Source organism: Hemicordylus capensis, chromosome 1 (genome assembly GCF_027244095.1).
Source record: "Hemicordylus capensis ecotype Gifberg chromosome 1, rHemCap1.1.pri, whole genome shotgun sequence".
NCBI lineage: Eukaryota > Metazoa > Chordata > Lepidosauria > Squamata > Cordylidae > Hemicordylus > Hemicordylus capensis.
The window spans coordinates 25,094,498-25,110,379 of NC_069657.1; the positions used below are offsets into that span (position 1 = coordinate 25,094,498).

The window sequence follows — 15,882 nt, forward strand, 5'->3', positions numbered from 1 at the left end:
CATTTTAATAGTTTTAACTTTTTAAGTTTTAATTGTTGAAATGTTTTAATCTTTTTATTGGTTTTTATTGTCAGAGAACTTGCGTTTTGGGCTGTATAAAAATATGTTAAATAAATAAATAAATAAATAAATAAATAAATAAATAAATAGGGAATACAGCTAGTTCTGGAAGATCTCCTTCTAGGGCCAGAGCTGAGAGCAAGGAGGAACTTCAGGAAAGAGTGCTGCAACTACCCAACCTTAGCATTACCACTGATGCTAGCTAGGTTCAGATCCACTGAAACCTGAGCTGAGCTGGTATTATTGCAATATTGTAGAATGAAGTTTTGCTGCTCTCCTTCTCTCAGATGCATATACCAATTTTTCAAAGCAGGGGTGGAAATGCGTTACATTGCCCCTAATCCTAGGCCCAATCTATAGTTTCTCTCTGATTTAGATGATAACTGGTGACAGGCTTCAGCAGAGTACCTTTTCCACTCCTACAATGCACAGGTTTCATAGGCAGGAGAAAAGCCCACAACTTTCATCATTTCAGAACCTCACAGAGAGCAAATGCAAACTGTCCTGCAACAGTATAACATAAATATGAATACACACTTTGCCATAAAATAAGCTGCACTACATAAAAAGCCTCATCACAGCATGTTAGAGCAGCGCCTTCGATATTTTTGAAGCAGGGGCCACTCTGGCAAAAAAATCCTCCAATACAAGAGCTATTTCCCACCACACTGACATTCAGGCAGTGCTCATTTTTCAAAGTACGGGGTGGTATGGGGGATGCTCCTTAAGAGAAGTGGAGCCCTCCAAGCCCCAACACCATTTCAGAAAGTGTACACTGAGCACTGCGAAGTATAGCCCTGTCCAGTGCTTTCCCCACAGAGCTCTATGGGGAAAGCGCTGGGAAGGACTACACTTCCCAGAGTTCCATGTGTACCACTGATGTAGCTAGTGCCAAGAGCGCCTGTGTTTGCTGCCCTGGCACGTGACACCTTGACGAGAGGCACCTTGCCACCACTCCTGCCACTGCCGTTCCTTGCCAGCCCTTGCTTACTGCTTCCAGGGAAAAGCAGGTAGGGAAGGCAGGCAGGCAAAGGCAGAAGCAGGCAGGAAGGCATGCACAAAGCGGCAGGAGAGGCAGCAATAGCGGGAACAGCCAACTGGAGCAGGAAGCAGGGGAGGGGTGCCCCAGGGGGAGGAGGGGCTCATGTTCCAAGGACACTCTGGAATACAAGTACCTCCACCTGGGGGGCTGCGCAAAGTATTCAACTTCGTAATTAGTCAGGGAGCCACACTTATGAGAGCCATCACTAGCCCCTGGGCCTTGCAATGAAGATCACTATGTTAAGAAGCTTTCAACATCCCAGAATTCCCATCCATTTTCCTCCATAAAAATTATTCAATCATTTTTATAAACAGGAAACAACTCAAGCTCATCAACGATAGCTTACCTTAACAGTTTTATCCATAGATGCAGAAAGTAACATATGGCTCCACTTCTGCACAGGACACCATCTGACAGCATTAACTGGGCCACTATGTTCAGACATCTGAAACACCAGGTTCTTAGGAATTTCAGTTACCCGGTATTTGGATCCTATGTACGGCATAATATATTCAGAAGTTTTAATGGATATTTGATCCCCTCCAGTACCAAGTTTGGTCACACAACTTGTGCTCCCTCCATGGTCTTCAGCTTCATGCAGCAGTGTATTTTTTTCCTGTCTCAGTCTTTTAGGAATATATGGTCTCAGCCCCTGTATGGTAGCATCACTGTCAGAACAGGCTCTCTTCTGAGAGAAACTCTCATTCCCAGGAAGTCTTTTAGGTTTCAGCAAAGGGCTCAGTGACTGGTTGCAATCACTATTTGGTATTTTCAGTATAGCAGAATATGTTTTCTTGGGATTAACTGCTACTAAATAGTTTTTATTAGCCTGTGGGTACTGTAAGAGGACATCTTCTTGAAATATGTTCCTTCTAGAATTATCCATGTATTCCACTGGTTGGATTTTACTCTCAGAAATTGTGTCTTTCCCACTATGGGACTGAACAGAGCTCTGTATAGAATTTACAAGATTCATGTCACTGCTGGTAGCATCTTCAGTCTTGCCAGCCTCTGCCTCAGAGTCTGAATCATCATAAGCAACTAGTGAGTAATTCATTCAATCAGCTTTTGTAGAATTATTTGACTTCTGCCTTCAGATCCTCCTGACCAGTGAATAGTTTCTAGAATGTTAAGAATTGATAATTCAAAAATGGTTTCACTTTGAAAAAACTCTGGTTTTAGTCAAACAAATATAGTTCTTATTTACAAACATCTGAGAAACTGAACCTCAGAGTTTAATGGTAAAACATCTATATTATATCTGTCTCTAGTCACAATGACGTATTTCATTTAATCATCATGACTCAATTTACAAACCTTACTCATACTGTGTTATAAATACTAAGATGTAAATAGTAAACTGGCCTACAACGCCACTCTTAAAACAAATCTGCTAATTATACAATATTTTAGGATAAGCTTTGCTCAGAAGAAAAACTACAAGCTGTTATTGAGTCAGCACTGAATCACAGAACCACTGAACTGCAAAGTCCTAATGAGTTATCTAGTTCAACTCACCAAACACCTATATCTTAACTAAATATGTTGGTTCCTACCAGAATACCAAATTGGTTTTTCTGAAAAGTAAGAACAGGGCCAAGTTTCACAGAAAACCAGAAATTATCAGATGGATTTAAATGAGAACTATATATACACACAATTGAATCAGAACACCAAGGTCACATATGCATGTGTGTGTAAAGTATACCCCCACACACATATACATACAATTTTTAAACAGAAAGGTGCTCTGAATTCAATGTAGCAACCTTTTGTAGCACATGCTTGTTTGGGAAATTGAGCCTTCAGTGCAAGCATTTATTAATTACTAAATTATGATTATAAACACTAAGTGAACCTGAAGACCTGATAGGACTTAGTGGTATACAGGGACATTTGATTGATTAAACAGATGCACCTGAAGAGTGAATAATAACTAAGACGCAAACCATCTCCAAGACTAAAACGTTTCACCAGAATATTCTGGAAATCCTACATGTTCAAAGTGAACATTTTCCTGATATCTAGAAGACATGCAACTTTTAAGAACATGATTCTATATTAAGGTGCTACACTGGAGTTTGGGGTTGTTGGTTTTTTGTTGTTGTTGTTTCTCCAGTGAGGCAGACAAATTCAGTTCTTAGTTACAGAAACTTTTAGAATGTCAAAACCTGCTCTATCAGATATCAAAAACACGAAAAGGGTCGTTTTTCTGTTTTGTTCTCGGTTGGTTGGTTTGTTTACAGAACTCTTGGGTATGCGCCAGTATCGGACACATACATATTAATCAATCAATCTTTATTACGGTCATAGACCAGCATAAACCGTCAAATAAGTATGTACTGCATCTGTCAAGCTCCTATGGAATATGACCTTTTAAAATGGATTATTTGGAGTACGTGGTTTAGGAAACCTTCTTTCCCCGCCTCAAGCAAGGATACTTCTTGAACCCGAAGCAGCACACCCACCCTCGGACGCAGCTGTGCCGTCTGTGCTGGCGGGCCGCGGCAGCCCGGTAAGACAGCAAGTTATCTTCCTCCTGCTGCGTTTGCAGAAAACATGGCGGGCCTATTTCGCGGTTACACCGCTCTATTTAGATACAAGTCCTCCACTCATAGAAGCCCTCCTGGAAACGCGACCCAGTCTCCACCGTTCCCACTCCTGTCCTCCCTTTACAATAGCTCTGTCTGACTTGGTCACTTTCGGGAACGCCGTTCTCCCCTTAGCTCCTAGTAGGTTACGTCTCGCGACTCTTATTACCCTGCCTCCTCCCGTCGTGGCTGGCGTGGATATTGCTCCCCCTGTTTTTCCTCCTAGTCGTCTTTGGTTCCCGGCCGGAAGGAAATGAGCGACGCGCACTGGACTTGGGTTGCTGTGCTGATGCAACTGAATTGATGCCTGCATGAGCGGCATTGAGGGCAGCGGTGGGTTCCGCAGACAAGGAAAGAGTTGCGGCGAGAATAGAGGTGAGGGGGAAGGAGGAAGGGAAGGGGGAATAGGGGAGGCTCGCGGGGGGGCAGCCCAGCTGGGCGACCCTCCCTCCTCCCCTGAGATTGGTAGCCAGAGGAGGGAGGGAGGAAAGAGCTGGTGATGACGAGTCCTAGCCAGCAGCGGAGTCCCATCCATAGGGAGAGGGAAAGGAGGCAGCACCTGGCTCCATCCCCTGGGCGTGAAGCTGAGCTTCCCTTCCCCTTTTATTTTCCTCGTGTCACATGTTAAATATTATGAAGAATACGTATATAGTGTTCTTCAGCCGCCCGCCCGCAAGTGCTTAAAGTGGTTTACATAGCAAAAGAAATTAGAAGACACATGTCTGTTTCTCCACTCCCGAGACTGGGTGGGCACACACACACACACAGTGGGTTGGTTTTATTGGGCCTCCCTAAGCCAAATTCATTTGGTGCTGGAATCTGACGTTTTCCACTCCTGCCTCTTTGGGAATGTCCTCTTTGGCATTCCCAGATCAGTGTTCCCTCTAACAGGGATTCCCAGATGTTGTTGACTACAACTCCCATAATCCCCAAGCAAAGGCTGTTGCAGCTGGGGATGCTGGGTTTGTAGTCAACAGCATCTGGGAATCCCTGTTCAAGGGAACACTGTCCCAGATCTGTAGCAAGGCTGGTAAGAGATCTCTGCCTGATCCCTCAGAGAGGTGCTGCTAGTCAGCAGAGACAATACTGAGCCAGTGGTTGGATGATATGACTCCATTTCAGGCATGGACCCCAAACACCTAGCCAAGGTTCTCCTGTTGATATTATCCATACTTTGTGTTTGCTGAAGGAACTGTGCTATGCACAGTAATAATGTTTGCTTAATAAAGTATGGGACTGCCTTTGGAGACTGAGCAGGAAAAGGTGCAGAAGAGGGCAACCAAGATGATCAGGGGCCTGGAGCACCTTCCTTTTGAAGCTAGGCTACAGCATCTCAAGCTCTTTACCTTGGAAAAGAGGTGACTAAGGGGAGACATGATTGAAGTGTATAAAATTATGCATGGAGTGGAGAGGGTAGACAGAGAGAAATTTTTCTCTCACACACACAACACTAGAACCAGAGGTCACCCCATGAAACTGAAGGTTGGGAAATCTAGGACCGACAAGAGGAAGTACTTTTTCACACAGTGCATAATTAATCTATGAAATTCCTTGCCATGGGATGTGGTGATGGACGCCAGCTTGGATGGCTTTAAAAGGAGCTTAGACAGATTCCTGGAGGATAGGTCTATCAATGGCTACTAGTTAGCCCCTGCTAACTTGGCAAAGAGGCACCTTTTAACATGATGATTCTCTTTATTTAGCAGAGGGAGAGTAACTGGCCCTCTCCACCCCCAGCACAGTATCTCCAGTGACTGTTGCTGGTGTCTATCTTATGTTTCTTTTTAGATTGTGAGCCCTTTGGGGACAGGGATCCATATTATTTGTTTATTATTTCTCTGTGTAACCCGCCCTGAGCCATTTTTGGAAGGGCGGTATAGAAATTAAAGCTGTGGGCCATCTCCAGCCTCAGAGGCACGATGCCTCTCAATACCAGTTGCAGGGGAGCAACAGCAGGAGAAAGGGCATGCACATACCTCTTGCCTGTGGGCTCCCCAGAGGCATCTGGTGGGCCACTGTGTGAAACAGGATGGCTTTAAGAGGAGTTTGGATAGCTTCATGGAGGAGAGGTCTAAGGTCGGCTACTAGTTGAAGGGCTAAAGGCCACCTCCAGCCTCAAAGGCAAGATGCCTCTGAGTACCAGTTGCAAGGGAGTAACAGCAGGAGAGAGGGCATGCCCTCAACTCCTGCCTGTAGGCTTCCAGTGGCATCTGGTGAGCCACTGTGCAAAACAGGATGCTGGACTAGATGGGCCTTGGGCCTGATCCAACAGGGCTGTTCTTAAGTTCTAATTGGAGTGTCCGCAGTTCAAATTTCATCTTTCCCACAAAATCACTAGGTGGACTTAGACAAGCTACTATTTCTCAGCCTTTGCTCTCCCCCTTTTGAAAAACAGGAATCCTAACCTACCTTGGTTTGTTGTAAGATTTACTGAAATGATGGATGTGAATTGCTTTGAACACTCAAAGGGTGTAATAAAAATGCTAAGTATTATGGTATCTTATGTTTCGCAATTCCATGTTGTACTTACTGTCTACCAGACAGCATTGGCTGCCTAGTTATGTTATATGCTTAGGAGATCGTGGGCTGCTTGTTTTCCTTTCCTTTCTGAGAGAACATGGTTGATGAATGAAGTTGCCCTCCAGCCACCCATCCTCCCTTTAAGTAACTCATGGAATCAGTCTCTCAGCCATCCAAAATATCCCTTACAACTTAAGAGTGTTGTTTCTGAAGCTGTGAGAAGTGATGGCTTGTCACGAGGATGAGAGGATATGGGATGCAGTTTGGATGTATCATCTGCTGCCTCAAATCAGAATGAATTATATCCCAGTTTGCTTCCAGGCCCAATTCAAGGTTCTGATTTTGACCCATATCACTTGGGCCTGGGGTACCTGAAGAACCACCTTACTCCATATGTCTGCCCTCCTGCTGAGGTCATCTGAGGAGCTCTCAATCATCTCTTATCCAGGAGATGATGTTAAAGTCTTAAACCTAGGTTTCTTGTCATGAAAAAAATCTCATTAATTTCCATAGTAATAACCTGTAAAAAATGGTAGAAAGACTTAATCTCTGATCTTGATTCTCCCACATTAAGTTCCTCCATGGAAGAATTCTCCTTGAGTTTGAAAACCTGATTGGTTTGGTTATTATTTAAAGGTGTATTAATTGTATTGAAATAATTTCTTTTTTGTAGGTCTTTCTTCAAGAGCAGGCAAATGATAAACAAGCCATTTACCTTTGGGATATAACTAAGTAAGGTTTCTCACCCAAATCCCTATTTAATGCATTGTTAATGATTATATTACAGGGAATGCCACCAATCCCTATGTAACTAAGTAAGACTTCTCGATCCAAAATCCCTATGTCATGCATTGCTACGTGATTATATACAGAGAATGTCACTGTTCAATCTGTAAAATTTGCATTAAAATATATAATCGCTGCAAGAAGAAAAGAGAGGAAGCCATAATAGGAATCCCTAAATTAATTGTCAACCTAAAGGAAAACCAGAAACAAATTATAAGATTATAAACTATAGTCCAGTGAAGGCCTGGGAGGCAGTTCAAAGTTCAAAAAGGTAATAAACCTTAATGTCTAATAACCTTAATGTCTAATAAAATCATTGTCAAGAGCATATTCAAAGTACACCAAGCCAGAACCCTGTAGAGAGTTGTGCGTGGTTTAAACACAAAAGTTAAACCAAAAACAAATTATGAAATTATCAACCATAGTCCAGGTAAAGGCAGTGCTTGGTAGTGTTCTGATTTCTTCCTGTAAAAAACAGGCTGAAGTTGTAATCCACAGAAATTCCATTGGGCAGATAAGCAGACAAAACAAAAAGAAACAGTTGACCTTGAATGGGAAGAAACAGTTCACTTAAAAACAGTCATTAGCAAAAGAAGTCCCAACAAGGATTTTCCAACAAGGGAAAATAAAACCTTCCACCTTGAAAAACAACTCTGAAGATATCCAGAATCAAAGAACCTAAAATCCTTCCAAACAGGCATAGTGATTAAGTCCTATTGTAAAGCAATAGGTCTTTCAAAAATCGGTTTCATTCCTTAAACCTTTCAAAAAAACATCTTGTCAAAATGTTTGTATATACTCCAAAGAACATTATAATCCTTAAGGCATATCCAAATGGGAAGAAAAGAATAAAATCCATCACCCTCACCGGCAAGACTTTGTCAAGAGTTCAAATTACTCCAATAAAACCGTTTATCCTAGAAAGTCACAAGCAGTCGACAAAGGAACATTTGTTCAGATCAGGCAGCACTCCATCTATATAGCAGATCTTTCTGTTTGACTTCTATTCTTCTTGTTTATTTAAAGTAATTGTTATACACACTAAAATCATCAATTGAAGAAGAAAGAGAGAGAAAAGATGATCTCCTTGGTCTATGTTTCAAATTTATCAAGACAATTCAGGAAATTTATTTTTGTTTCAGTGATTGGATCTGACTGCATGGTTCTTGTACTTCCTGGGGAGGGGGTTACTTGAATGGAAGCAGTGATTGTTGATGCCTCTACAGCAGGCATCCCCAAACTGTGGCCCTCCAGATATTGCTGAACTACAACTCCCAGCATCCCTAGACACAATTTGTGGCTGGGTATGCTGGAAGTTGTAGTTCAGCAACATCTGGAGGGCCGCAGTTTGGGGATGCCTGCTCTACAGTTTTCTTTATCAACCAATTATTAATAAATCCTTGTTGTTAAAGAGCATCACTCCTTATTGGGTACTGCCCTAGTCACATGCTCTTGAAGGCTTAAGACTACTCAAGCCTTTCTTTTAGGGAGGGGTTTTCCACTTTTCTCTCCCAAAATATTCCCTTGGAAGGGTGACTCTGCTCATGTTAAAAAGTGGATGGTGGCAGCCTTCCTAGTACTCCTCACAGCTATCCCCTCTTTTTGATCATTACAAGTTGTTTTTATTATGTTGTGTTTGTATGTAATATCTTTGCATGACTGTACACTGCCTCGGCTGTTGTTTGTTTAATTGAAAGGTGGCTTATACATCTTTAAAGGAATAAATTCCCAGTAGTTGTGATCTTTTTTTCAGATTGCTTCGTTGGACATAATTTGGCAAGGGTGAATTTCAGAGCCACCTATATATGGAAAGATCTGGGTCCCTTTATTGAGATCTGAAACATCTGTGCTTTTTTCACTTGGGCTGTAGGGATGTGCACAAACCTGTCTGGAGGCCCTTTTACGAGCTTCCAAACAGGTTTTAACACCGGGCGGTTCGAAGGTGTGGGGGGATAACTTTAAGAGTGGAGGAGGGTGCACTTCACACCCCTCCCCACCGCCACTGCTTTTCCCCCACTGGTGCTCGCTTAAAACCTGGTCCAGCAGTGCAGCAGCATACCTCCCTGCCACCCTATCTGCTCTTCAGACCGAAAGTGACCAGAAGTAGCACATGTGCCCTTCAGCGTGTGCGGGTCGCACACGCCCAACGAGCGAGCACGACGTGCACAGGCTACTTCCGGTCCGAGGAGCGGACGTAGTGGTAGGGAGGTACGCTGCTGCCCCTCCAGACCAGTCTTTAAGCGAGCGCTGGTGGAGAAAATGTGTGTGGGGGGGGTTTAAGTGCACCCTCCCTTGCCTTTGAACTGGCCCCCACCAGTTCCGTGCACATCCCTACTGGGCTATCAATTCCTAATCCAGTTATACTGAACGAAAACAAATCTCACTGAGGAGAAAGGTGATGCCTTTACATATCTGCCTTCCATCACTACTAACCCCCCACACAATTGAGATTAGCATGGAGAGTGGACCTGCAAATTGCTTTAGGGTGTCACTAACATTTTGCTCTTTTGACTGCAAGTGGAGCTTCCTGGCCACAGTTCTCAGATTCTAATGATCAGTTATGGTATTGTAGGACCAGATGATGAAATTATCTATAGAAATTCTCTAGATCTAAACATAGCAACATGATAACTCCATATAATAAGCAACACAGCCTGATGACTGATGGTATCCACCAAGACCTTGTTGACTTTGTCCACTTCCAGAATCCCTTGTCCAGTTCCTTTAGCTAAAGGGTGAGAAGCTCCAAGAACATATCCTTCATTTTACAGCTACATTGGCTGAATTTTGGTCTGACCGTTCTTGTGGAAGCTGTGTTGCTGTAGTTTTCATATTTTCAGCCTTCTAGGAACTGTTCCTTTATCAGTCTATTCCTACACATTGACCATAGAAACCCTGTGCATTGCCGAGGATTCTGATGGGTGTCAAGGGCGCACTTGGTTGACATGGGGTAGCCAGGCTTCAGGCCTCGTAATCACCCAACATGAACTAAGAATGTGCTCTAGAACACTTCCTACACTCATAGGAAGCTGTCTTTTACAGAGTCAGACCGTTGGTCCATATAGCTCAGTATTGTCTACACTGAATGGCAGCAGCTCTCCAAGCTTTCAGGCAGTAGTCCTTCTCAGCCCTACCTCAGATGCCAGGTAGGGATGTTCAGCACCTTTTCTGGAGTGCCGAACCGGTTCAAAATGCCAGCGTTCAAGCCGGTCCACGGGGGTGGTTGCTTTAAGATGCAGGGAGGGTGTCCTTACCTCCCCCGCTGCGTTTCCCCCACCGGCGCTGCTGCCCCCAAAACCACTGATGCAGGGTGGCTCAGTACCTTCTTGCTGCCCCTGACTGGTGCATGTGTGCGATGTGTGCGCGCGTCCCCGTCCACTTTTAGTATTACACTGACCAGGGCAGCAAGAAGGTACTCAGCTGCCCCGTGTCAGCGGTTTTGGTAGCAGCGCCAGCGAGGAAAACGTGTTGGGGGAGGTAAGGACATCCTCCCCATACCTTAAAGCACCACCTCCCAGGAGTGTATGAAATCAGTTCTATGCACATCCCTAATGTCAGGGAATGAACCTGGGACATTCTGCTTTTCTACTGAGCAGTGGCCTCCTAAGGGAAATATCTTACACTGCTCATATGTAGTCTTCCATCCAAATGCAAACCAAGGCATATCCTGCTCAGTAGAGGACAATTCATTTTTGTTACCGCAAGGCCAGTTCTCTTCCACTGTTACTGCCTGTTGAAGCTTTCAGCTCAGCTTTTCTGCCTTTATTCATTTTTCTCATTGAGGCGCCTCAGTTGAGCTTCCAAGGGGCTCCAGGCCCCCCCAGAACTTTGTGTGAAAGCCAGTGCCCTATTTCCTCACTCCAAAAGAATTGGGGATTTCATTATGCTCCTGATGTAACAATACACTCTCATTCATTGGTCATGTTAACACGCTGGCCTTACATTGCAAGGACTTTGTAATGTAATGATCACTGTAATGCTAATGCAGGGCTGCTTACTTTCTATAATTTATTTTATTAATTGTAAGCTTAAAAGGTCATTCGGGACCTCGATGCTTCCTTGTTGTGCTATTATATTTTTAAACAAACAAACCAGGAAAGTGAGCACAAACAAACTAGAGAAAGTGAGCACCTGTGAAGTTAGATTACATCCTTCATTGGTAGCCTTTCTGTCTTCTGAAGTATAGAAACTGTGTATGCTGAAAATTAATTTGAGCAGTTCAGCAATGGGACAACTCCCTCAACAAGCTGTAGAAACTCCTTTTTTCCAGGTTTTTAGGGGAAGGCTGGCCAGGTATTTGCCAAGGATGCGTGGTGTTTTTTTGTGTGTTTTTTTGGCTTTTCTTTTTCTTTTTTGTGGCATAGGGCATAATAGGAAAAAGGAAAAAAAGATACTGTTTTTAAAAAATTAAGAATAAATCCAATGTTGCAGATTTGGGCTCAAAATCTTAAAAAGCTTGCAGATTACTGGTCTAAAAGACCCACTGTTATCGACCTTAATTGCGTAACTGAGAATTGAATGGATAAAGGAAAGAGTCCAGAAAGTGATAACATCCCACCTGACCTTTGGGGAAATTATAGTGATAAAGCCCCCAGAATTTTGTATCAGCTGTGCAAGTCCATCTGGAGAACAAAGCAGAGTTTAAAATTGTAAATTGCCTCTTTCCCCCACTCCCCAAAGCAGAAGTGTCATATAGGTAAGTTTGCTGTTTCTCTTATTGGTTGAAAAAGTAAAACAGCAATAATTATTGGCAGAAAATTTTTGAGACTCAAATCAGAGCATGCAGAAATAATTTTCTGTTGGGGAAATAGCGAAGGAGAAATAACATTTTGTGATGTATTATTTCAGAAATATTTGCATGTTCTAGTAGTTGGCTGGGTTTGCTGGCTGGATGCGAGATGTTAAACTGAGGTGGTCAGATTTGTTAAAAAAATTAAAACTAAAATGTATTATTTGTGCTTGTACACAATATTTTAACAGTGCTTTATTTATAAGCCTGACAACAAAGGATTAAAACCAGTCATCTTTTTTCTTCTAGAGTTCTCAGGCTATCTTGAAGTTTCTTGATAAAAAGACATCGCAAGACACACTTAAAATTGTACATACAAACAACCCTCCACATTCCTGAAAATGGCAAGTGTTCAGAACCATGGCTTTTGCTCTCCTAATCCTCTTGAACTGTTTGAGAAAGTAACTGTACAAGGAGAACAAGTCAGAACACTGAAAGCAGCGAAAGCACCAAAGGTAACATTTTATTTCATTAGCAGAGAATTTTATCAATGTTAATGTTCCAGTTAGAAACACCTTCTAGTATAGCACATCTTTGGAAATGCATTGCCCTGAGTCACTGAATGGACCAGAGCTGATGTTGCCACTGTGATTAATATTTTATTGGTTTACTATTTAAAATATAGACTGCAGGGCTACACCAAAAGCTTTGTAAAAAAAACTTGGTTTGAGAGGATTTGATGAGATTGAGAAAGATGTGGTTAGTAAGGATTAGACTATGGAGGAAATATTGCATTAATAGCACCTTCAAACAAGTACTTTTTTCAGAACTTTCATGTTGAGTCCCACAGTCCCCGGCAAGTAAGTAATATTTGTACTCCTTTTGCAAGTGGAAAAGTAAAGCAGAGACCTCAAATTTCAAGTTTGCGTAAGCAAGTCATTTGGCTTATTTGCACAGACTTTGGAGAAGTAGTAATTCTCACTGTTTCCCTTGCCTTCACTTGTAATTTGTAAACATTTTTATATGCATACTTGACATTAGCCATATTAAACACTTCCTTCTGTGTAATGCAGGTAGATACAAGGACAGAGCTCTCTGAAGTTTATTGACCTGAACATTGTTGTGCTTTTGCTTTTTTTAACACCAGGATGAAATTGATGCAGCAGTTAAGTTATTACTGTCATTAAAATTGAGCTATAAAACAGCAACAGGCCAAGAATATCAAGCAGGTTCCCCTCCAACCGATTTCACTCCAGTCAACAATGATTCTGGTGATGCTGAAGGCGAAGACCTTGTAGACCCTTGGACAGTACAAACCTCCAATGCAAAAGGGTTGGATTATGAAAAACTTATAGGTATGTGCTGCTCTATCCCTTTTTTACATTCTGTTATTTGAAATGTTATCTAGTAAGACTTCTTGAGGACTTTTTTCATTCTGTCTGCTCCGTTTTTATAATGAGCTTGAAGTGCTCAGAATTACAGAGTTCAAGTGGTGCCTTCGACGTACATTTTTAAAGAACGTCAATATCTTAATGTGGTAAGGATGAGTGTTGGTAATTTACATTGGAATAAACCCGTTTCCATTGCTCATAGTCTTCACACCATAAAAACTTTCCAACATGCTGAAGCATCCACAGGTGTCTGCTGTGATTTAAGCCAGGAAAACAGACAAATGGATCATAGAACAAATCAATCCAGAATTCTCACTTGAGGCACAAATGACCAGGCTCAAACTATCATACTTCAGACACACTATGCGAAGACCCAGCTCCCTTGAGAAATCTATAATCCTGGGAAAAGTTGAAGGAAAGAGAAGAGGATGACCAGCAGCAAGGTGGATGGACTCGATTACGACAGCAATGAATGCACCAATGAGAGACCTTAAAGGCCAAGTTGAAGACAGACCAACCTGGAGAGAATCTATCTATGTGGTCACTAAGAGTCGACACCAATTTGGTGGCACTTTATCAATTTAAAAAAAAATCTGTTCTCTTGTCCTTTTACTGTTTAATCTAAGACTTTATTAATGTCTGTATATTAATAAAAATATATTATACAAAAGAACAGTGGTCAGGATCCAATGGTCAGTGGAAGTGACCATGGGAGCATTTCCAATCCCACTTTCTCCTGTGGCTCCAGGAAAACCCAGGAAGGAAGGGGAATCAACCGGAGGGATGAAATTGACCCTGTCATCATAAGCACATGAGGAAGTGCTTTCTGCTAGCACACTGGACTGTTTGGATCCCAACTAATGTATCCATTGGCAATGCCATGCCATCAAGCAGTACCAATCTTCAATTTGAGTATGTTGTAACTGTTGGTGCTTCCCATAAATCTTGGTGACTGGAGTGCTTCTCTCATGAAACCTCCCCATGTAAATGTGGGGAGGGTGTTGCAAGACCGTTCCTGCTGGCAAGGGAAAGGTGACATAATGCAGGGCTCAGCAATTCCCAGGAGTCAGCTTGCCATGGCTCCTGGAAACTTAAGCATGGTGCCTGAACTGGGCAATGGACAGATGCGACCAGGAGGAGGAATGAGTGAGCAAACAAGGCAGATGCAAGTCGTTTCTCCTCCTCCACTTGATTGTGTTGGTCCATCACCTACCTGAGCCAGACAGACATGACCAGGAGGAAGGAGCAACCCGGCCTCACCTTGCTTGCTCACTCCTTCTGATTCCTTCCGTTTGGTTCAGGCAGTCGATGAACAGACAGTGAGCAAGCAACATGAGGAGTCTGCCCCCATGCAGCCGAGGGCATTGTTGGGGGCAAGTGGCAAGTGTACCCCATCCTGGAGCAGAGGTATTGCTGGGGGTGATTAGTTTGCCTCCTGTCCCATTCCTGTGGAGCAGAGAACATTGCTGGTGGCAAGTGGTAAATTTTCCCCATGGAGCAGAGGGCAGTCCAGCTCCTATATTTTGAGCTGACTCTTGAGGCCTGACATAATAAGAGAACCTCAGTGGAAGATGTTTTGTTTCTGGGCTGCAATTCTGCGCACACTGACTAGGGGGCATTTACTTTTTTGTTTTTTCTTAAAGCCTATTTTCCTTAAGGAAAGTAAGCTTATGAGATCACCCAGCACACTCTCTCTCTCTCTCTTGCTCTCTCTCTCAACTTTCCAATGTCTGGACCAATTTGGACCAAATTTGGTACATTTGTAGTGACACATAGGGGCAACTCTACAGCATAGTTTGTGATGATGTCCTCCACCCCAATTCAAGATGTTGGATGCATGAACATTTCAGGAGTGGGTGGGCTAATTTAGGAACCCAGGAAGCTGTCTTCTACTGAGTGAGACCATTGGTCCATCTAGCTCAGTATTGTCTACACCAGGGATTCTCAACATTGGGTCTCCAGATGTTATTGGACTTCAACTCCCACAATCCCCAACCAAAGGCCACTGGGGCTAGGGATTATGGGAGCTGAAGTCCAATAACATCTGAGGACCCAACGTTGAGAATCCCTGGTCTACACAGACTGGCAGTGGCTTCTCCAAGGATGCAGGCAGGAATTTCCTTCAGCCCTATCTTGGAGATGCCAGGGAGAGAACTTGGAACCTTCTTGCACTTCCCAGAGCGGCCCCATCCCCTAAGGGGAATATCTTGCAGTGTCCACGTGTAGTCTCCCATTCAAAGGCAAGCCAGGGCAGACCTTGGTTAGCAAAGAGGACAATTCATGCTTGGTACCACAAAACTGGCTCTCCTCACAAGACCCACCTAACCGATTTGAACCAAATTGGGTACAATTATAGGGACACTTTAATGGCATAGCTTGTGATGATGTCATCCAGCCCGATTCAAGATGGAGGATGCATGAACGTTTGAGGTGGAAGTGGGCTAATTTGTGAAAATGGTAACTCCCAATTAAGATTATAGTGAAAGGAAAGTAGGCAGATTAGTTCTTAGCAGAACTTCTTGGTTTTTTAATCTATTAATTGTATATGTTATCCTTTCTTTAAGAAGCTGAGGGTGGCTATTCCACCACCATTATATTTTCACAATAATCCTGTGAGGTAGGTTAGACCCAAGGTCATTGATGGGCTTCATGGCTGAGTGGAGTTTTTTAATTTCCAGTTCTAGTCCAAAATTAAGACCTCTTCACCATAGTGGGTCTGCCATTCGATTAGCATACACATGCTAAGGATCATGCTATAAATCT

The 15,882-nt window shown here is 43.0% G+C and overlaps 2 protein-coding genes across 8 annotated transcripts in view; one reads left to right on the plus strand and one right to left on the minus strand.

Annotated features, from left to right (window-relative positions):
* The window catches only part of WDR25 (WD repeat domain 25), a 190,724-nt gene extending 186,726 nt beyond the window's left edge, over window positions 1-3,998 (minus strand). For 2 of the 5 annotated variants that reach the window (XM_053275181.1, XM_053275145.1), the window contains exons 1-2: window positions 3,571-3,702; window positions 1,449-2,223 (exon numbers count right to left, since the gene is read on the minus strand). In XM_053275181.1, coding sequence (XP_053131156.1) covers window positions 1,449-2,159 — 711 coding nt within the window. In that variant the 5' untranslated portion in view covers window positions 2,160-2,223; window positions 3,571-3,702. Of the gene's footprint in view, window positions 1-1,448; window positions 2,224-3,475; window positions 3,703-3,862 lie in introns of those variants that run through there. The other 3 variants (XM_053275173.1, XM_053275164.1, XM_053275153.1) reach the window with 3 other exon arrangements.
* WARS1 (tryptophanyl-tRNA synthetase 1) overlaps window positions 3,929-15,882 on the plus strand; it is a 31,726-nt gene continuing 19,772 nt past the window's right edge. The window contains exons 1-4 of one of the 3 annotated variants that reach the window (XM_053275200.1): window positions 3,936-4,068; window positions 6,887-6,945; window positions 12,038-12,243; window positions 12,876-13,083. In XM_053275200.1, coding sequence (XP_053131175.1) covers window positions 12,130-12,243; window positions 12,876-13,083 — 322 coding nt within the window. In that variant the 5' untranslated portion in view covers window positions 3,936-4,068; window positions 6,887-6,945; window positions 12,038-12,129. Of the gene's footprint in view, window positions 4,069-4,907; window positions 5,052-6,886; window positions 6,946-12,037; window positions 12,244-12,875; window positions 13,084-15,882 lie in introns of those variants that run through there. The other 2 variants (XM_053275193.1, XM_053275209.1) reach the window with 2 other exon arrangements.